The 22,524-nt window shown below is 38.9% G+C and overlaps 1 protein-coding gene across 1 annotated transcript; it reads right to left on the bottom strand.

The window, feature by feature from the left end:
* KIAA1549 (KIAA1549 ortholog) lies at positions 1-18,965 on the bottom strand. Its single transcript, XM_010164461.2, has 8 exons — positions 18,793-18,965; positions 16,850-17,073; positions 15,813-15,957; positions 13,910-14,143; positions 12,811-12,863; positions 8,837-8,982; positions 6,783-6,937; positions 1-1,696 (listed from the first exon to the last, which is right to left on the bottom strand). The coding sequence occupies exons 1-8, from the start codon at positions 18,928-18,930 to the stop codon at positions 1,442-1,444; spliced, it is 1,350 nt and encodes a 449-aa protein (XP_010162763.1). The 5' UTR covers positions 18,931-18,965; the 3' UTR covers positions 1-1,441.
* Between the last annotated feature and the right edge of the window lie 3,559 nt (positions 18,966-22,524).

Genomic DNA, 22,524 nt, shown 5'->3' with positions numbered 1-22,524 from the left:
GCTCCCAAGCCTACTCACAAATGCTGAGCTTACCCTCCATCTCTGTGCCAGTTTGTTAGCTTTAATTTAGTCTGAACTGAAAATACAAAACACTCCAACAAATCATGACTTAAGTAAAATTTCCGTATGTATTATGTCAGTTACAGTTATGCAATGGCCAAATATTAGTAAATTCGTAGCTAATATTAAATTAAAACTCTGGAAAAAAACAGCGACAAACAGTTCCATGGCACATACCATTCTTACCATGGGGATAATGCTTACCCTTTGTTTAAAGGGACAGTGGAAACAAGTATAAATATAGAAACTGTCTCAAAACCGCAAATCTAAGCCTATGTTAATGCTCTAAACTGCCACTGACTTTCACTAAAATTATTCAGAATCAAACATAAGCAATGATTTAGGACATCAATTTATAATGTAATGCTGGTGACCCTGTACCAGTCAGGCTGGATTGGTTTTTGTCCACAAAGCAAACTACAGAGTGGCAATATTTTATCACTGGTCTTGCAAGAGCACATAGTATGCAAATAGATTTTTTAAAGATATACATACACATTTCCCCAAATTCAACTGTGGCCGAGTATTCTTCTCCCAGTTTTCAATAATTTTTAGACAAAATAAATACCAAGCCCTTTCTGTTTGGATGCTTTGCTTTGTTTTTCCAGCCTGAATGAGTCTACAGATATTTTCTTAGTTATACAAGGCCAATGTTTCACTTTGCAAACATTGAAGATGAAGGAACACTTGAAGCTTCAGCACCAGAAGGAAAACAAGGAAGAGTGCAGAGGGTAGCTCCATTCGGAAGTACAGAGCTATAACAATTACTGTTCCAGTTTGTTACAAGTAGCTCATAAAGAATTTTATTCTAAATAGTCCCATTGTTCCTGACAAATTAAGTGATTCTTATGTGGTATCACATCTTCAACACCTTTGAGCTGATACAGTTTGGATTCTTGCAGAACAGCAACACAAACCGGTTCCCCATAAGCACTGGAGAGATCAGAATACTTGTAATGTCTTGCAAAATGTCGTATCAGTTTATTCAGACCTACTTCCTTAGAAAAAGGAGTCTATCATACTTGGGAGTTTGTTCCTGTGACTTTTTTGTTGCTGGAGTGTTGACTTCTTAACCTAAGATTTTATTTATTTGTAAGGCTGAATGAGGGTAGGGAGAGAAGAGAAGCACCGTAATATTAGCAGGTTAATTAATATTACTTGTGATGACATTGATGATTTTCCCTGTTCACTGATGATTTTCCCTGTTTGTCCCCCATTTCTCCTTACTATTCTCATTTTGCTGCCTTTTTCTTTTTTTCCAGAGTGTTGTCAACAGAGTTGTGAAAGTTCACTCTTTTGAGAGAACAACATTGCTGATTTCCTCTAAGTCTTTGCTTCCATAGGAAGCAGATAACTGGCAGATTTGCAAGGGAATGCTAAATCAACTATGGAAGTTCTGCACTGTTGTCTGTTTCTGAGAAAGCCGCAGAAGTTCTTCTCTGATTGCTTTGATAAGAGAGGCTGAAGAGTGACCTGGCTGGAGGTCCTCAGTGGAACTGGTGGTGTAGCAAAGGCCCTGGCCCTGAAGGCTGTTGTGTGGAAGCTGAGCAGGGGGTGCCGAAGGCTGCTTGGCTGAAGTCCTCGGCATCTGGAATACTGGTGAGGAGGAATATTCTTGGTGCCCATGCATATGCGTCTGGAAAAAGGTAGAAAGCATTATTGTACTTTCTGAACAAACATGGTAATACCAGAAAAGACAAGAAAGCAAAAAGGCAAAGAACAGAGGGAAAGCAGCATGGAGATGCTTCTACCTGCTGCCACTGTCGTTCTGTTGTATGAATGAGTGATTTTTCTTATGGAGCACAAAACAAGAAGTGTACACAAAATTGCTGGACTGCCTCAAGTTCAGGGATTTTCAAAATCTTGTTGAGCATCCATTAAAAACTCTGACCCCCTTCTAATCTATGGTATGTTTAGATACTGAAGTGGAATGAGGTGGGGAGAAAAAGCACCACAGAACTGGAAGTCAACAGAGTTGGCTTCTCTTCCCTTGCTTTTCCATCAACTTCTTGAAAGACAAAAGGCAAATCACTCTCTTCCCAGCTATCATTTCTCCATATTATCTATAGAGATACTACTGCTTTCACCTAGCCATTCTCTGCCTGGTTTGCCTGTTCAGACTGTACACCTGTGAGGATCCTGTGACTGACCAGTGCCCAGGAAAACATGGTCAACAGAAGAAGCAGCAGGAGAAAATTATTAAAATCAGAAAGATTAGATTTTTCTATACCCAACAGCTGTTTTACATATCTGAGAAACACTGTTCTAGTTTAGGGACAATCACTGTTTCAGGGTAGAAAGGGGTTAATTCTGCATTTGTTCAGTAACAGATTTTCTAACAAAACGAGAGAAACAAAACAGAAGCTTGAGTTTAAGGGGTTGTCTATCTGGGAAAAAAATCTGCTTACACTAAAACAAAGCATGAATTTACAGTACACTAGATGACTGCACTGACTCCCAGTACAGACACAAATGAGATACGTTTTGAAAATCTAAACTCCAGCTGACATCCCTAAAGCAAGCGTTTCCTCTTGCCTTGTGCTGCTGCAGACTGAGAGACAGCCAGAAGAAAACACGGGACACAAAGGACTCGAACACACCTTGCTGAACACACAACTGGGAGCAAAGCAGGGCAATCCCCTTTCAAAGGGTCGGCGCTGGGGACGAGGGGCAGCTAGCTGCAGCAGGTTCAGATCACAGTCACCACCATTTACTGAGCGCTATCTTTCCCTGTGGATAAACCTTAAGTAGTAGCAGAGAGAGCAATTTGCTGAGGGACGAAAGGGCAGCAGGATCAGCTAGGAGAGGATTTAGGGGTCAGGGGGAGGGGAGTGAAGGGATTACAAAGCAGAACCTGGGAAGGATACAGGGGACCTAGAGGGACTGTGGCAGTAGTGTGCAGGGAACGCAAAAATGCATGAGAGTATGTTCCTTAACATCTCTCAAAGAAATGAATAAAATCTAAGCCATTTTGTATAAAGCAGAACTAATAACAGATGCGGACTCTCTTGCACAGCTCGCGTACAGCACTCATCATTTACACAGTTAATTTGGGGAGAGAGATTAAGAGGAAAAGAGGCTTTAATAGAAGAATGATAAGTAAAGAAGGTTTTACAAGTAACATCCTGCCTTACTTCTTCTAAAAGGGAGGCGTTTTTTGTATCAGAAAGGAATGAATGGGTTTCTTGATTGCCCAAAATTATTAATTTGGCAGTGAAACCCGAAACTAATTCATACGTGCAGTTTCAAGTTAGCAAACCTGACAAGCACTCTGTGGGTTTATACAAAAGAGATGACATAAAAAAAAATATTCAAAGCAAACATTCCTTGACATGAGTATTAACAGCAACCTAAATTATGTTCAAGTTACTTTCACATTAAAATGCATTATGTGATTCAGCTTCTATCTCATACTGCACTGAATTAGCACTATAAGAATGGTTTCTTAAAGGAAATTAGAAGAATATCTGATGACCGCAGGGGCTGCTTTTTATCATTAAGGCTATGAAACTTTTCTTAAATATCTCAGAAAAACAAAAATGTGTATTTTGTGATCTCATATATAACATCAGAATTAAACAGGTCCAAGAACTTTCAAAACCACACTGGTTTAGAAACCTAACCTATACTAAACTACAACAGCAAAATAAGGAGAGTAAAAAGGCTGGAAAAATTTTTGCTGTTTTTTCTTTACTTTTAAATTCCTTTATTAACAGAAATACACATTGATTTATTATATAATATTATATATGTATATAAGTAACAATATATAGTTTTATATAGTATCTATAAATTATATGTTTTAATATAGAAACCTCTGTATAATTAACAGCAGTACAAAATAATTGACAAAAATATCTTCTTAAGGAATGAAGATTTGAGATCACATTGGGAATCTGTTAATCCATTTAATAACTCTCGAACTCTGTGGCCAATTTCAACTGAATGGGACATATAAATATATACACACATATACATGTGTATGTATGAACAGATATATACTATAAAATTAATAAAAATAGCTAGCTAATTAGATATAACCTGATTTGTGCTGTTATTGAATCTGCTTCTGAGTGGCAGAAAGGCCAGGGTAGGCTGTGCTCAGCTGGACCTGTCAGCCAACATGTATCTCACAGGGGACAGATAGCTAGGGGACATGGGGGACAACTTGAAGTACAGTGGGCAGCTGGAGTATAAAAATCAAGTAAAAGGATAAAGGTGGCTTGGGGGAAATACTGGAAACCTGGAGAAGACTTGGGAGAACAGTGGAGAGCTACAGGGGACTACGGATGGATAGGAGGAGATGCCAGGTGGTGGTAGGGAGGTAGAGATATGCAAGATACTACACACATCTGTAAGAAACAAGGTTCCATTTGTTCTGCTGCTCAAATGACCACTTTCCCAGTATTGTATTTTGTGTCAGCTAAGGAAATGCTGTAATTATCCTGGTTGCCTAGGTCTTCTAGATGAAGAATTAAGGTGAACTGATGGTAACCTGCACACTGGTGTTGGGTCAGGAGACACAAGCAAGAGATCATATGCTAGCATAAAATCAGGTGTTGACTGCAGGAATAACAGGTGAGGACACTAAGAGGAAAAAGGCGATTGCAGGATCACAAATGCAGATCCCTCGAGTCTGCAGGTGAGAAGAGCGCTCTAGATCCAACCCTCCTAAGTGCAGAATTTAATTTTTAAAACTTGCTCAGAATGAGGGCACAGTAAGACTGTTTGCAAAGGATAAATTGAACCACCAGGAACCTGACTGTCATTAAGTAAATCCCCCTTTTCAAAGGGGGAAAGACAAATTTAGAGCTCTGTCTTAGGGAAGGAATCCAAACTCTGAAAGTAATTATTTAACTATAGAAAACTACAAGACTAGTGCTCATCTAATAATGTTGTTCGGGTTTTTGGGGGTTTTTCTGTTTTTTTTTTAATGGGAATAATTCTTTGCAAAAAAGGAAAGAATTCCTCATAGGAAAAGGAAAGCGCAGGTACCAGGTGAGCTCTCCTACAACTAAATGACACAATATTCAGACAGTTTTAGTCCATGATCTCCTCCTTTTGCTTTTTTTTGTTTTTTTGTAGTAACATATGAACTGCAGCAACCAGTGAGCAAAAAGTTCTGTCAAAGCCAAGGAAGTGTATAAACTCTAATTAATTAAAAAAAAAGCCAACCAGGATTGAGATGACATGTACCCATCTGAAATGGTGACTGAAGGTGCAAACTGCAACCAAATCATATTGTATTAGGCCATGAATCTTTGAAAGTTGTGCAGGTAACTGATGTCAAAACCAACTGTTTGCATATCATCTCAGATAATGGGTCTGCAACTGAATTTTCAGTAATATATTAGCAATTCAAGTAATAAAATATTAAGAAAGTAATAGTTGAACATGCACTTGGGCGACAAAAGGGAAAGGCCACAGATCTAGAGAAGATCTAGATTAGAAAAGAAAGAAATTATAAGAAGGGGCAATGAATGGCAACCTCGAGATGCCTCTGAAAATGGAACAGGAGAGACACTAAAACCTTTCATGCCAGTGCTCTTCTAGATGTAAACTGAAATGATGATGTTCTTGCACTCAAATACCACAGTTCCAAGCACAGACAGCAAGTTAAATAAGGCAAATCCATCTTTTGGCTTTGACAATTAAAGTTTTTTAACAGTCTCAGAGTTTGTCTCTAGTGTGCCCAGTTCTCAAAAGCTGTATGCTGCTCCTTTCAAGTTCATTGGGAGTGGTGGAAGCTCAGTTTCACCAACATCTAAAGATGAAGTCCATCCTGTTGCATTTTCTTTATGTGAAGCCATTTTGAGATCACGCAACACTGCAAAGCAACTTCAAGTAGTGTGAACACACACTGCCCCAAGTATGCAAAAGGAGATCCTTCCTTCCTCCCTCAAGGAAGAAATCAGAAAAATGATAGTTTAAGCAAAGAGGCAAAAGAGAAGCATAAAGTTGTTGCTCTTGAGAGAACTACAATACAGCTGTCACAGGTCAGTCTGCTTCAGGATGCAAGTACATCAAACACGGACTGGTAGCAGGCAACTGAATCTTTCCTGGAAAGGCCATAGATAGTTGAATTAGAAATGTGAACCTCTAGAAGGACCACTGCCAAGAACACGAAATCAAGATGGCTGTCTAGGCAACACTGGTAAATTAATACATATTAATTTACCACATCCTGCTGACTGAGGCTGGAAAACAACTTGTTTAGAAACACCTCTACTATTATCTGGAAGTACGGACCTTATTCTGTTGCCCTGACTCCTGCTGTTACACCCTGATACAGAAGCCAAAAGAACGATACCAATACAAAGGAGAATGGTAGTCTGGGACAATTTAATTCAATGTTATCTACTTACAGTGATCTCAAAATAAAGAGGCATATTTCAAAGAAGAAAATGGAAAGCAGTATCCACCTCTGCTGGAGCTCAGAAGCAGAACTGTGTGAACTGCAATTAATGGGTGAAGGCCTCAAGTGAGAAAAAAAAAAAAAGGTTAGGGTAAAGTGAGAGGAAGCAGTTAGAGAAGCAAAGGTGAAAGAACAGCAAGCAAAAGTTAGAAGAGCTAACAAGGGTTTGAAGAGCAAAGCAAAGAATGTCAGAGAAGCAACTGAAAGTATTCCAGGGGGAAAAAGTTCCAAACAGTAATGCAGGAAAAAAAATACCCGAACATATCACTACTTTGGAAACTATGCAAATGTGTAACACAGTACTCACTGCATCTCGCCTAGCATATTCATCCTCTCCACGGTACTGGGGCCACCCTGGCCCCCCCGGCTGGCCATGCCCTGCTCTGCCTGAGGGGATCTCCACTTGTTGACCTCCGATCCTGCTAGCAATTCCCACCTGAGTGAGGTGCTGTATCTGAGAACCTTAAAAGCAAATATTGTTTTTTCATCTTTACACACAGTCAAGTTTGTAGGGCAGACAAATCACAACATAAAACTTTGTTGGAAGCAGGAGACAAGAAGAAAGTGGAGCTCTGTTTCTGTGCAATTAATAAAATAATAATAAAAAAAAAACAGCAGAAAGAAGGCTGTCAATATAGAATAAAGAAGGAAAAGTTACATGCATTTTGTGCAGTTCATTTGAGTGTGATGCTTTTCATTGCCACTGCACTGAAAGAAGAGGTTGAGATACATACATCTTAGACATGGACTACACTTCATTCCAAAAATATGCCAGCCCTTTCCACACAGCATTTACCGAAAGCCCTGGCAATGCTTTCATGTAAATTACTCAGCAGCACAGAGAAGATATTCGCTCCTGTGGTACACCTTATTTGCATCACACTGGCAAGACCCTAATTTTCCAGACTGTTTTCTATTCCATCTCTCAGAAAAACAAAATACATGACTATACAAGAGTATGGTTCTTTCAAGCTTTGCTTTGCGGTTAAATATTAAACGATACTGTCATTGACTAATGAGAAGGTCAGAACACACTGTATCTCCTTTCAGCCTGAAAGCTAACCTCCTCCCTTCTCCTTTCCCTTCCCTCCCACTGCTTTCAAACACGTGCAAGGATAGCCACCACCATTAATTGTAAGAGACATGTAACAATGTGCCAGCTTTCCTTTTTCCTGAATTTCCTCCCACAGGGAAACAAAATCTATTTTATTATTATTATATTTTATTATTCATTAGAAATTAAACACATTTAATAAACCCACAGATACACAAAATAAAACTCTGTGTGAGTGTGTGTGTACAAAAAGGGAGGAAAAGGCAAAAACTACAGTGTGATTTATGTGATGGACAGTTAGGTTACTTTCATATTTTCCTCTCAAAAACCTCCAATATTTGAGAAGTTTGATATTTGTATGTAATTATGCTGAAGGACAGGAACTAATCATCTGAATTGCCTACAAGCTTTCAAGCAGAATATACTTAAACATTTACAGAACAGTGTGAATCTGACAATAAAGTAATCATCATTAAAGTGGAACAGTCACTACATCCCTGTCATTCTCATTCATTTAACATTTACAGGGAGAGGATAGCAGCTATCAAAACTAGGACTCTGACATGAGTATATGATCATATTCCCATTTTTTTTCAACTCCCCAGTAACAAAAGATTTATCTGGAGAAAATTAACTGTGGCATTTGCATAAGAACAGAATATTTTATTCTCAGAATCAGTGTTTGCTGCTTAAATGCCATGTGATGTTAGAATCTTATTCATGATAGCATTGATGAGTGCTACGGAAATTATCTCACAACCAAATCAGAGAAGATGATTTGACATGGGACAACAGCAACAGATAATATCATCAGAAGCTAAAAGATCCTGCTTTTATGCATACATTTCTAGAAAGAGAAATGAAAAAGAAAGAGGCAGAAAAGTATTTTAAAAATTGTTATTTAGCAGGCTGATTTGGAGTGCATCAGTTAGCTCATTTAGCACAAAAGAAAGTCGGCAGTGGAAAGTTAGCATATGCTGTATGCTCTAAAACAATTAAGTAGTTTTCCATTCTTAAGGAGTGGTTTTGTTTTGTTTTTTTTTAAATACACTGTGATAACCAATGCTTGTAAGATAGTAAAAAGGTGGCAAAGCACTGCCTTTTTTTTTTTTTTTTTTTTTTTTCTCCAAGGTCCTATGGACCTACCTCACTTTGTGATCACTTGTTTTTGGCAGTGAAGACAAGGACCACATTTCAAGTGTAGCAGCTGAAGGAGAATCACACCTTAATGGTGACCTCAGTGTAAGAGTAGATATGGAAAAGGATCAGTTATTTTAGTGCATATTCAGCTTAAATGAAGTGTGTACCTGCAGTGCTTCCAACTGGTCGTGGCCGTGCCACTGATGGCATTTCCTCTGAGTATATCCCTCTGGAGGAATACTGGACCTCAGGTGGCTGCTGGTCTGGGTGCATTAACTCAGCAGGCTGAAGAAAAGCTGGCCCAAAGTTCTGCCTGTGGAAAAGTAAGGACTCAAGATTACAATAAGTGAATTGCCTAATTAGAAGCAGTAATGCATGTATACCTCATACAACAATTCTTTATGATGCCTTTTAATATACATTTTCACATTAAAATGCTAAAGGAAATAATAACATCTGAGGAATATATTCCTCCTTCATGACTTGCACTACACAGGAATAGGAGTCAGAAACAAAATTTCACACAATCGTTTTTCACATGTTGCAGTCTCCCAGTGCAGAGAAAAAAGTCCACAGATCTTGTTTTCCCTTTGGGAAAAAGAAGTACCTTCAATGACAAAAAACCCCAAACATAAGTAAGACTTCAATAGCGATGTAGCTCCTTAGCCAAAAATTTGACTCTTACTCAAGAGTTTCTGGGCACACAGTTTTAGTTTAAATCAAACCATACAAACTGCATTACACATGTATTTAATGAACAATTTCCATTTTATCAAGCATTCTCATAATTTTTCAGGAAATTTTCAGAACTTTGCTCTTTAAGATTCATCAAACCATTCAAAGCTTTCGTATGAAGAGGTGCAATGTATACTAAAGTTAACGTTCCCTATAACTCAGGCTGACACTGGTAGTCATTGTTATGAATTTACTGAAAAGAGTTAACAACAGAAACTGTCATCAATCTAACTTTATTAATTGTGCCAAGGTAATGGGACTTGCAAAAGAAACCCTATAATTCATTCACAGAACAGGAGCAGAGAAGTAGATGTAAATGCTGCTTTTCCTATGCTTCCTATTAACATATCTTAACCCTGGCATGGAGAGATTATATTTTAAAAGACTAATGGCAGCTGAGTTTTCAAGGATCATTGATTTCTACCAACATGGTGGAAGTGTGGATGCCCAAACTTCAGGTGCTTAGGTTACTAGGCTAGTCTCTCTTAGACTCCAGGTATGATAAAAGAAGAGAGACACGCTCCTCAAGAGGCTTTCAAAGCAAAAGATTAGGTTCACCAAATTTTCTGCAGGCACCTCTCACTGGTGAGTATAAAGGAAGCAAAGTGAGACAAACATCCTAAATCAAGCACATGAAATTACACAAAGTGAGGACTAGGGATGAGCTTTGTAAGCCTTTTACCACAATGGCATCTTCTAAGCTATGGACTGCAACCTATCCCATTCCTCAAGACCTCAGTTTTACATCCTTTTGTTTTACAAGAAAATCTTGTGAATGCATCTATTTCAAACTATTCCGGATTTGTGCTTTATTTGAAAAACTAACCACCTTTGTATGACAGTCAGATAGCAAAGAAAGCTGATATAATAATAAATAGTCTAATAAAGCAAAATAAGAGCCTAATAAAGCATAAACAAGTAATTGTAAATTAAAGTACTAGCTACTTGGTATACAGTATTAAATGGAGGAGGTATAAAGGCTTCAAGCTGCAACAATTCCATTGTGGAAGTGCCAGAATTTCCACAGCTCCCTTGCCTACAATCCCACGTATCCATTCAGCGGATCCAGAGGAAACCATTTCCAACCAGACTTACAAGCTAGTTAAAATAAATGCCTGAATGGGTAGGTAATGTTTAACAGTGTCACTTCTGTTATGTTAATCACTGTAACCAGTAAAGCATGTGATCATCTGGCCCTTTATGCCTACAATGCCAAGCTGGAATCTTGCAGCTGATATATTACTACAATTTTTTGATGTTGTCTGAAGAAAATATTTTCTCAACATTACTGCAGATGCATTATTTTTGAGACAATTTTTCAGAGGACAGGAAGTATATACTTTGTTGCCGATCGGTTTGTACTTGAAAGATGCATGTTTTATAACACCTCATCCTGTCTTCTCAATCTTCTTTATAATAGCTAGATTTCACTACTCTTTAAAGCCAGAGAACAACAGAAGAGTATAATAATGGGATACAGCTCTGAGTCTGTATCATACAAGCTTTCTAGTGCTCCTTTCTACTTCCAGACTGAGACTCAGCCTTTAATTTATCTTTGCATATTCAAAAAAATTATTAATCTCTGGTTATTTAATTAAGTGGGGAGAAAATGCCCCCAACATCAATTTTACACCACTAATCCACTACAGCTAAGTACCTCTATCTCTGTTGCATGATGCAATATTGGTCTTCTGGTAAAAGATGTTCATGGTGCCTTTATGTTTGCCCAGCTGTTATGTGACCTAGGTCTTTTACATTTAATTTTTTTTTTTACCCAGGTTGGTTCCACCTCATTAAAGATGCTGACTGCATTTGTACAGAGAAGGGAACACTACAGTCACCCAACTGTTATTCCATGCATTGGATATTTAAGCCAATGGACTATGACATTGATACATGGCACCTAATCATACTGACCTCAGGTTATTTTTCCTTCCTCTCATTGGTGCACTGTTTCTACCAATTTGTTTAGCATTATCTTCTGAACTTAAGCATAACCCCCACTCCACAACCACAACTCTTTCCTTATTTTCTATCGACCAAGCTTTAGAAAACATTCTATTTCAATGAAAATTTAAAAGAATTCTTCTTGTTAAGGCCAACAACCTTGAGATTGTTAACTTAATCTGCTGGCAGTGGCAGAGCCAGCATTTGAACTACTAATAATGATGCCATTAATTTGCAACTTACAGAAATCCAGAGTGTTTATGCCACAGGTTAATATACTTTTGAACAAAAAATATGTTGCAAAGACACTATCTTGCTTGGGTGTATTAATATGGGTTACAGTATTTCATGATTAATTTATCACATTTTCCCTGAATGCGTAACAAGCCAACAAAAATAAAATCCTCAATAACAATCAATTGTTTATGCTTTCTGTTGACAATCTCAAAGCTCAATCTTCAAGGTAACCTAAATTACAAAAAAGACACTGCATGTCATACTGTGAGCCATTTCATGTATGCTCAAGCCACACTGAAACTGTCACCTTCAGCCAAGAATAAGAAAATGTGATTACAGACTCCTCCTCTTCTAGTTGGCCCTTTCAAAAGGCTGCAGAACAATGGATAAAGGAACATTCTTCATATCCATTTTACCATCAAGTTCCAAGGCAGTGAAGACTTCAGGTGAAATCTAATGAATGAGACCGATGCCAGTGGGATTTAATCTCACACGGTGAACTGTAGAAAGGCAATGAGAGCGCAGTACGAGGCCGTCTTTTTACCACCTTGGCTGCAGCCGCTTGGAAAGGGTGAGACAATTCTGACCACAGTGGGTACCATGACTCAAAGAGTCCAACTTCACGTGTAGTTAAAACACAGACAAGGAAGCAACAGACACCTGGACAACTATTTTCTTCTCTTTACATGATTCTCCCACAGCAAGACCAAGAGAAGATGGGAAATTTGTTCTTCCCTCTTGATTTTCTAATAATAGGTCTGCAAGGCAGGCTTTCTCTGCAAGGGTCACCATACTCTGTAATTTGTTCTCAACTTGGTTAAAAATAGAATGAATCCATTAGTCATCTGGAAGCGTTTGTGAGCGAGTATTGCCCTGAGGCTACAGAAACAAGATGAAAGTGAGAATATTGGGAGAATTACATGGATCTGAGTAACTGTTTCAGGCTCTCTAAAAGCTGAAACTCAAGTGGTTTACTCACTATTTGGAAGGATATCTCTATAGCCAAGGGGCTACAAACACATTGATTTTAAATAGAGGCTAAGATTCCATACAGCATGCGTATGTCATTCATGCTACATAAATAAATTATACAGGCTGGATCTGGGCTCCTGTTACTTCTCATTTATACAGTACTTTGCATAATAATATACCAGTGCCAGTAAGAACTCTGGAGGAACTACGAAGAAAATAATAAATGGTAATTCTGTCAGTGAAAAGCTACCTTGGTAGGAGACCTGGTGCTGTTGGCGGAGTCATTCCAAATTCCACGTATCTCTGTCAGAAGAATGAAAAAAATCCAAATTAAAATCAAAATGCATACCCTGGGAAGTCCACTGTCAGCCTTCTGGGTGATGAATGGCAGCAATCACTAGGCTTGTATGTGTGACTTGATTGCAAGCGTAAGAGCTTAGTTTTACAAACCCCACAGCACAAGATGATCTGGGAATCACTGCTACAGTAGGCTAGCAGTCTCTTCTGTCTGATCAGAGTCTTAACTTAAAATCCTTTCAAAAATACTTTCTCTCATTTGCAGAATATCAAGGGCTGCTCCATTGTCTACTTAGCTTAAAACTTTCAGCGAACCAAGCTTTGCATTTGGAAATCTCTTTTTACCTCAACAAGCATCAGACTACAGCAGAAAGACACACTCAGGCTCAACAGTCCAATGGCATTAAGAAACTTTAACTGAATTGTTGTGGAACTTGAGATTACTTAAAAGATTATCCATGTGTCTCAGTGCTCCATAAAATACAAAAAATCATACAGGGAAATACTGCTTCCCTACCCCTCAACTCCTGCAAGTATTTGGATGCCCTGCTGAAAAATATGACCTAAGCCAAATAACCACATTGATTTGGGTTTTTTTTTGTCAAAACATGAACTAGCACAAATTAAAAAAAAATAAAAATAAAAAAATGAAGTTTTACTTTTGGACTTAATAAGACTGATCTGTCAAAGATCATAACTAAAAAGAACAGAAAAGTTATTCTAAAGGAGCAGAACTCCTACCTTATGTTGTGTTTCGGATGGGAAAAGGGAAAAAAATCCAAATGGCTTAAAAAGCCAGTTCACCAACTTGTGATGGTCATTTCTGAATTCTCCTGGTTCCAGAAACTGTTCTGCATTTGTGATAAGTCCTGACAGCAAGGGCACAGTAACGGTGACCATGGCTCAACTGGTGCTAACTACCTTCCCAGACTAGCCTTTTAAATCGCATCACTCACATTAAATGGGTTGTTTACTGCCTGAGTTGGACCATAAGGTGATCCCCACTGGGTGCATGTGGGTCCCCTCCCTGCTCGAGCAGGAGTGTTGTTTACCGGCTGTCCTGCAGAGACCCCAGGCGGTGTGACGACTGTCGAACTGGCTGCTTGGCTGCTGGGAGCCACCAGCGCAAAAGCATCATCCAGCAGCGAGTGCATGGTTTGCCGAGCCTCTTCAATGGATGGCTGCGGTGGGACGTACTGGGAGACTGGGTGGGAAGGCAAGCCAGGGAACTTCCCCAGATCAGCTGAAGATGATGTCTGAGGTTCAGGAGGCAAGTCTGGATCAGACTGGAGGAAATAGAAAGAAGGTGAAGGGCAGCCAGAGAGAAGATCCAACCAGCTTGGCCAGCTTCCAAGCCCCTGTGGGCCTTAAGTCTAAGCAACATTTTATTTGCCAGAACCACAGTGAGACAAATAGCATAAGTACCAGTGCTGGACAAAACCTGCCTCTAACCCTCCCCACTTCTGCAGGCACGTATGCTTGCACATACATTACACCAGCTGTTCAAATACTGCACTCAGTGTGACATGAAACACTCTGACCTCACATAAGGCAGCTTTGTGCAGGAGTTACTCAGCTATAACAGAAATCTTGCAGTTTGCAAGCATGCAATGAAATCACGCAGAGACCATTTACTCCACCTAGAAAAAGACAATCTTTTGTCTTTGTAAGCTTCTGTCTACATCTTTGACTTCTCTGTAGCTTTTGCAGTTCCAAGAAATTAATTCAGTTTCTAGCTTACAACTGACCACGCCAGCAGCAATATTAAACAATTACTACCTCCTAGAAAAACACACAAAAGGAGCTGTTAAGCAACTAAGTGGTTAGCTGCATGGACTTGAAATTTGGTGCATCACCTGAATGTGATGCATGTAAGTGCTTCATAGCAGTAATACCCAATGCATGCACCACAATTACTACCTGGGATCTTACCACATGGGCTTATTGTTTATCAGTAACGGGAAATTAAAGCAGCTTTGCAGCAGCAGCCTTATTATCAAAGCTCATTCTTACCACTGCATGCAGACTGCAAAATTGGTTGTCAAGATGCAAAAGCCTCTACTTCATCAGGAACTTAGCATTCTGAGTAGTGTCTCGCTACAGATGCCAAAGGGGCTGAGCTTACTGTGTGACACGACTTAATTAAACAGCTTCAGATGATAATTCATTCTGCTGCAGCATGACATGAAAAGCCTCACACTCTTGTTTGAAGGCAGAGGGAAATCACAGAAATCAACACTGTAGTGACTTGAATGCATATGCAGCTAATGGTGAAATTCTTAAAATTATTAAACCATCTTTCAAGATGAAAACTGTCCAGGGGTTTCCAATATTAGCATTAGGCTTAGTTAAGTCTGCTTAGAAGTGGTTAAAGATGCCTAAATACAGTGGGTAACATGGATATGATTGAACAGACGCATTCTCCAGTGTCTTTGCCTTTTGTAGACAGGGAACAAAATTAATTTTCAAGACATTATACTAGAATTGTTTCAAGTTACTTCAGTACAAAGACATGTTTCTCTTTCACTAATAATTAATTCCCACATTTAAAGATTAAATTTCTCATAAAAGGAACCGAGTCTTCCACTCTGTGAGAGCAAAGGATGGAATTTCCTGTAACATATGAATATGACATCCAGCAAATTGGACTAGAGTGAAGCTCTATTCAACATATTGTGGAACGCGCCAAGCACACTTTCATATGCATAATACAGTGGCATTAATGAAAACAAGGTTTTGGTACTTGGCTTCTTTATTATCAAGGAGTACTTGGCAGAATTTTACTGCTTAATACTGACTGTGCCAATGAAATTCTCATTTCACTTTGACTTACATGCTAACTACGTGTGACTGAAATGAGCTATACAGACCATTGTCAGAAGGCCAAAAACCTCCCATGTCACAACTATCATTACAATTATCAGACCACTCCTGCCATTCAAGAGACATACATACAATATATGCAGAGTTATTGACTCCTGGAGGCCTTTTATATGTCCCGTCACTGTCAGTTGTGATTAACCTGTCCTTTTCCGCATCAAGAGGACTACCGTTTATCTGATGTCGCCGGCGCTGCTTGGGAGAACGTTTTGCACGAGAACTTGAATAGGAAAAAAACAAAAAGCAGAGAGAGAGAAAAGCAAGACAAAGGTAAACACATTTCTTTTTACGATTTTTCTTCTCATCCCACACAATGTTGATCTCCTCTGCCCATTTCCTCCAACCCATTCTTGCCTCAGCCCTGTTTCTTTTCCCTTTCCCATGTTTTCATGCCAGTTCAATTTTTTAGCCTTGAATCTCTCTCCTCAAACTTCTCCTAATAACGCTTTCATGGACAGCTATCCAAACTGGTCCCTTCCTACTTCAGACTCTCTCCAGTGTCATGATTCTTCTACATTCATCTCTCAAAGTTGTCCATGCTCCAACTCTGCCACTCCCAGTGCCTCTCCAGACCTCCCAGACCAACGTCTGACACATGTGCAGTAGCAGAACAAACCACACTGCCAACAAGGCTTTGCACTTGGCACGTTGGGTTTAACCCTACCAGGCAAACCAGCTGAGGAGCTCACGAAGCTGGGGAAATGCTACATCCTGTCAGTGCAGAAGCACTGATTTCTTCCATTTATATTTTCTGTTTATCTTTTTTAGCATTTATATTGCAATTTGATCCCACTGTATCACACAGGAATTATGCAAAAAAAAGGCAGAGCAAATACTAAATTGTTTAAGACACTTTTCATACATCTGGGTTTATTTATCAAGAATTCACCCCTGAGAACTTGTAAAAGAATAATTTGAAAACAAAACGTACTGATATATACTGAAATAAATAAAAATATTTAGAACAACCCAAACCTTTTCACCTAGATAACTCAAATCCAACTAGGGATCAAAATGATTTTAAGCTCTGATAGTTCAGAAGTAGAGGTTTGATGTATTTTGGAAGCTGACTCTAAAAGAAAACTGTTCTTTCCCATCTTTGAAATCCCTACCTCTTCCTGGGCTCTATGAAGACAGTAGGCACACTGCCTCCAGGGTCCAAGATCTTGTCAATCTGCATCTGTGCCTTGCGATATATTCTGTGCTGTTCTTTGGAGTCAACCACCACCACATCATCCACCACTGGAAATTCATAGTGCCCTTTGCGCTTGGCGCGAAGACGAATCTTATTGCGGTGATGCTCAATCTCAGATTTATGCCTCAGGGCTGTCTGTATCTTAAAGAAGGAGGGGGGAAAAAATATCAAGTGCATGTTTTATTTGGAGCTTTTGTAAATAGAACTTTCTGCTGCTTTTCTGTAAACCTTTCCTCCTCACTTCCCTGCCTGCCCCTACCTCCCTCCTCCCTCAAACCTCTGAAGGATTAAAATAAGTCACACAATTTGTAAACACACTTTCTTTCTTGGATAATTTGCAATATCCCCATGGTCTCCCCAGGTAGCTGTATTATCATACACAATACGATTGCCAGCACAGCAGGTGCAATTAGAGAGAGGTGGCAGTTTGTTAACAAAAGGCAGGAGGAACACAAAAAACTCCTGCTGTCTGCCAGAAGTGACACTGCTCTGAAAAAATAAGAATAACCAGTACAGGCTATATCTACCTTTGCTTGTCAAACAGAGGTGTATTTGATCAATAGTGTTGAAGTCTGTCACCCAATCCCTTTAATGACCTTCATCACTTCAGAAGTAAGAACTTAAAGAGCTAATTGAGCTCATAACTCAGTGCCTCTGCTGAGCATGAGAGGACACCACAAGCGATGCAGAAACATAGCAGCAGTTCAAGGGCCCAGGTCCCTAGATCAACATGGCGTTACGTTCATCACTCTACGTCTTCTTGCAGGCTGAGCTTTCATGTCTCTATCCCATCTTTTTTTCAGATTCCCTGGAGTGCATCTCATAATCTGAGGAAAGCTATTGTAACACTTCACTTTTAAGTCCTGGCCCAAAACTCACTGAAATAATTCCTATCAATGGAAAAGCCTTGAGTGCCAGACCAGGTAGCAACAACTGCTCTGCCTGTGCTGGATTAGTTTGGGAACACATCTGCAGCAGCAAATTAAAAACCAAATAAAAATTTATTTTTGTGTATTCTCTCATGAAAATCCCCCAAAGGCATGAAAGGGACAACTTACTCTTTACATTTATAGTTAGAATTATATGCCTTCTTCCCATATAATCAGACTTCTGTTTTGTGGTCCCTCTTGCCTATGCATACTAGATAAATGCATTTACCTGTCTTCTGCAAGGTACTCAGAAACACAGTATCTTAACACATTTAAGTTAAATGTTCCAGTAACCTTCCAGTCTAAATTATGAGAAGATGTCATCTTACACCCATACAAAACTAGGATGAAGGTACATGGTACTGTCAAGCAGCATATGATGTGGTTTTACAGCACACTACCTTCTCTCCTAATGCCCCAGGCATGCTCACATTCTGCTTACAGTAACGTAAGCCTCAGAGAAAGCAAGAAGTTTATGCATTTTTACTGTCAGATAAACACATCAGAAGTTGGAAGCACTTAATATGCTGCAAACTCACACCCCAGAATGCCTCGAGATAACTTGTTTGTATAACCCACATCCTGAGTTGCTGAAATGTCAAAATAATGGTGTAGAACGAAAACTAATGTGGGCCAGACTTTCCAATTCTCAAGCATTAATAGAACTCTTGTAAGTCATGTCCTAGCAAAGGGATGGTAACACAAAGTATCCTGACCATCAAAGTTGCTCCTCTCTCAGTGTTTAAGTTTTGGTTTAGTTATCCCTTAAAAACAGGTCAGATTATCTCTCTGGACAGAAACAGGATTATTCCTGTAACTTGTAAAAATTCAGTTCCTCGGGATCTTCAGATAACAAGAAACTGGATACTTCTCACTTCCCTCTTGGCTGGGCATGCAGTCCTCCACAAACATTCAAAGCACTTTCAAATACCTCTTTATTAATTTTGTTGGTCTCTGCTACTCGATCAGAAAGCACCGAGTTCTGAACCGGAGGTGCTGCCATCGGTTGCATAGCAATCAGCTGGATCTTGCTCGGGACCCGTCTGCTGGCATCTGAGGAACGTGACATCCTATCCACATGTTCAAAGATAGAAGCTGAGGAGTGCTGCTCATTTCCACTGCTGGTCTGGGGAGGTCCTAAATCACCAGAACAAACACAGAGTGAAGTGCTGCTAGCGTTATCTCAGTCAAATGTTAAGTTCTACAGATGCTATGCTACAAGATTATACCATGTTTTCCATCTGTGTTTAATTTGCCCTATCGGCCTTCCAGCTGATTCACATTTAGTGTACAAGTTTACCCAGTGGTTTGCAATTTATAAACATTTTTCCATTATATTTCCTGAAGGTGACCTGTCATTCTTTATTTCTGTAAATAGAGCTCTTGGCATTTGCAAACCCCCCAAAATCTCAGTCTACTGTACTCTATAAAAAGCTGTTCAAGTACATACAGCTAATGGTTCCTCTTATCAGTACTTAAGGAGATGCAAATTCCTCAAATAGAGGTTCAAAGAGCAATAAAAGATGTCTCACTGCAAAATGCAGTTCTTAAGCAATAGAAGGAGATATATATGAGCTAAACAAAAAACACCTTGGAAATCCACAAAAACCACAATTTTACAGACATTTTACTGACTAAAGCTTTCAAAGCACTGTTTTCTTCTCTGTGACAGGACAAACAGTTCACATAGTAACAAGTAAGCTGCACAACTATCACCATGTTGTAATTTGTTGAAGAGGTTAAATCAACTCAAATACTACCAGCAAAAGATGTTAAGGAAACCAATACAAATGAAAGTTGCAGCCCTGGTCTTGCCAACAGTTAATAACTTCAACAGAAATGTGTCATCTCTCTCAAATGACTTAAAACCTGTAGGGTCACCCCAGTGGTGTGCAGTTAAGCACATATTTAAGTATTTTTTTGCTGGAGCAAAAAACCAGGAACATTAACAGGAAGCATTATGTGGATTAGGCTTGCAGAAACTATTGAAGACTTGGAAAATAATCTTTTGTCTTGTCCACATGGTAACACCACAAATTCTCAAACTGCTTTTCACCATGAAATATAAGCAATAACAGATTCACATTTGTGACTCTTCTTATGGAGAAACACAACAGAGGGACATAGTCCCACATCCTTGCACAGACTTCTAATAACAGGCTGTGGTTCTCAGATTCAAATCAGGAGGAGAATCTGATTTGATTCCAGTAGAGAATCAATTGTTGATCAACCTTATCCAAATCCAACAGAAAAGAAGGAAAAGAAAACAGCCACTGCTCTGATCCATTTGCAACATATGTTGGTAATTAAGTATAGAGTTCAGAAGAGGAGTGAATGCTATCTTCTGTAGAAGATCACAGTAGATGACTTACTCCTTTGCTTCCCTCTTCTAGCACAAAAAGGGAGCAGGAGAGGGAAGGAATGGTACACCTTATTATATTCACAGCACATTACTTTTGGGCTGGAAAGCAATCTGGCCATAAGCTAAGCAACATTCTTATTTTCCATATTTCTCAAACTTGATCAATACATTGTCAAACGTAGACATTTTTAAATGGCATGCATCATTTGTAAATGTGACTTTCCTATATGTGTCCTTAAAAAGAAGGTAAACAGTTCCACTCAAGATCTGTGTCCCAAATGTTTTGCAAGACATAGAGCCTAAATGAAATGTATCTCTCTCTTTCTGTACCTATTTATATGATCTTCAACATTTGTTATCTTCACAGCCCCATCTTTATGCATTTCTTAGAAGCATGCAAACATCGCCTCTCACAGAGAGGGGCATAAGATATATCTAAGTAGTTAGTGTGAATCCTTCAAAGCAATCCTGTAGCACAATGGAAATATGAACTTGGGCGTCCATCCTTCTCGTTTTGCCCATACATTAGTAATTTTTTCCAACCCTTCCAGTCTAGCAGCAGTTCTCAAATCTTGCTGGCCTCCAACATAAAATTTTAAGGTTATTTTCATATTACTTGGTTAGCAAGGTCAAATATATTCAATTATTCTGATCATTCACTCTGAATCTTTCTAATTTCATCCAGAACCTTTCCTTTTGCATGCATAAACAAGTACTTGGCAGATGCCTCTTAGCTGAAATGTTTCTTAAACTCATTTTGTAAAACTGTCAAAAATTCCCAGTGTCAAATTCTAGTAAGTCTCTACAGTAACATCATGTTACTCTCTTTTGCAGAAAAGATGCACACACACCCAAAAAAAAAACCCAAACGCAAACCATAAACTGCATCTGACCTTTAAATCCCTTCTGTGTGCTTACACTAAATGTGTCTATAAATACAAATCAAGACGGAAGTAAAGTAGATAAGAAAGCCAGGAACTGCACAATGCTGCACAGACAGAACAAAAGGAGAAATGGTTTCTAACTCAACACATGAATGAGCTCCTTTAGAAGTTCTGACAGAGTGAATAAGAATGGTTTCTCATTTCAAAATTCTTATATAACACTATTGTCCATGGTTAGAAAATCTTACTTATAAAACTATCAGATGGCACTATAGGAATGAAATTTTGATCTCAGACTAGTCAGCCGAGGCTGAGAAGTAATGGAAAGGAATTAATACCTAAATACTGGACAGAACACATTTAAACAAACAGTCCATATAGGCCACGTGTGAGGATCAAAGTTCATCACTGTTCCCTGGGTTGAAACTACTAATTGAACGGAAACGTCAGGAAAATTAATTGCTCTGCAGGAGGTTATGATTTCCTATGAAAATCAATACAGTCAGAGATAGAGGAAGGTTACTGCTTCCTGCACCCTCTTAAAATAAAAACAAGACACACAGCAACCAAAGTGCATAAAGTCTAATCCAAAATTAAGTAAAGTCAATGGGAATCTTCCACTGATCCACTGGCATTTGAATCATGCTAGAGTATGAAGTTTCAGATAAATTTCACATTTTCTTTTTATTCCAGTAGATTATGTCCCCAGGATGCAGCTGATGATTCTCATTAGTTACCTGTACAAACCCAACAATGGAAAGCATCATAGCCAGCCTTATAGCCAACCTTCTTTACTATTATTAGATGGGAGCAGCTATCAGAGGACAAAGTCCTTAATTTATCATTAATATGACATGCATTATCAAAGATAGCATCAGTTTTCTCCTGTTCCATCTTTGCTATGTCTCAGTCCTGACCAGAAAAACACCAGTTCATGAAAAAATATTTGTGCTGCTTTGCAAGTAGCCTGCAAACTCTCAGGCTTCCAGTAAAGACACTAACTCTAATAATATCTGTAACTTGTTTACACAAAGCTAGTTTCAGGACCAACAGCTGCCTCAGTTTTGCTTCTTTCACAGTGATGTTTTCCTCAATAATTTGAAAGAACTGGGAGGAAATGAGAAAAATGTGCCTAAACTGGATGACTATAATTTGTGTTACTGAGAATTTTTTATACTTCAATAGTTCAAAAGCAATTTTGTTTTTTTACACTCAGAAGACAAATCCTTCCATCCTTAAGATACAGTTGCTGCTACCCCAGCACCTCTATTCATATTTGTACTCAACCACTAGCTCTGGTTACTTACCCACTCTGTTTGGTCCTGACAACATAAAGGGAAAAAGAAGAGACAACACAGTAATTATTACAAATAATTCAACTGGAATGCCAACTGGAAAAAACACATCAGTAGGATGA

Source organism: Antrostomus carolinensis, unplaced genomic scaffold, assembly GCF_000700745.2.
Source record: "Antrostomus carolinensis isolate BGI_N321 unplaced genomic scaffold, ASM70074v2 scaffold4503, whole genome shotgun sequence".
NCBI lineage: Eukaryota > Metazoa > Chordata > Aves > Caprimulgiformes > Caprimulgidae > Antrostomus > Antrostomus carolinensis.
Note: the sequence above shows the minus strand (reverse complement) of the source record. Positions and strands in the feature narration are given on the sequence as shown.

Excerpts from the sequence above, each read along its gene's own strand:
- KIAA1549 (XM_010164461.2), bottom strand. The coding sequence starts at position 18,930 with ATGTCACGTTCCTCAGATGCCAGCAGACGGGTCCCGAGCAAGATCCAG. Across the intron at positions 14,144-15,812 it reads TCAATAACTCTGCATATATT|TCTGATCCAGACTTGCCTCC; the intron begins GTATGTATGTCT and ends TATTTCCTCCAG. Across the intron at positions 6,938-8,836 it reads ACCAGTTGGAAGCACTGCAG|GTTCTCAGATACAGCACCTC; the intron begins GTACACACTTCA and ends TTTGCTTTTAAG.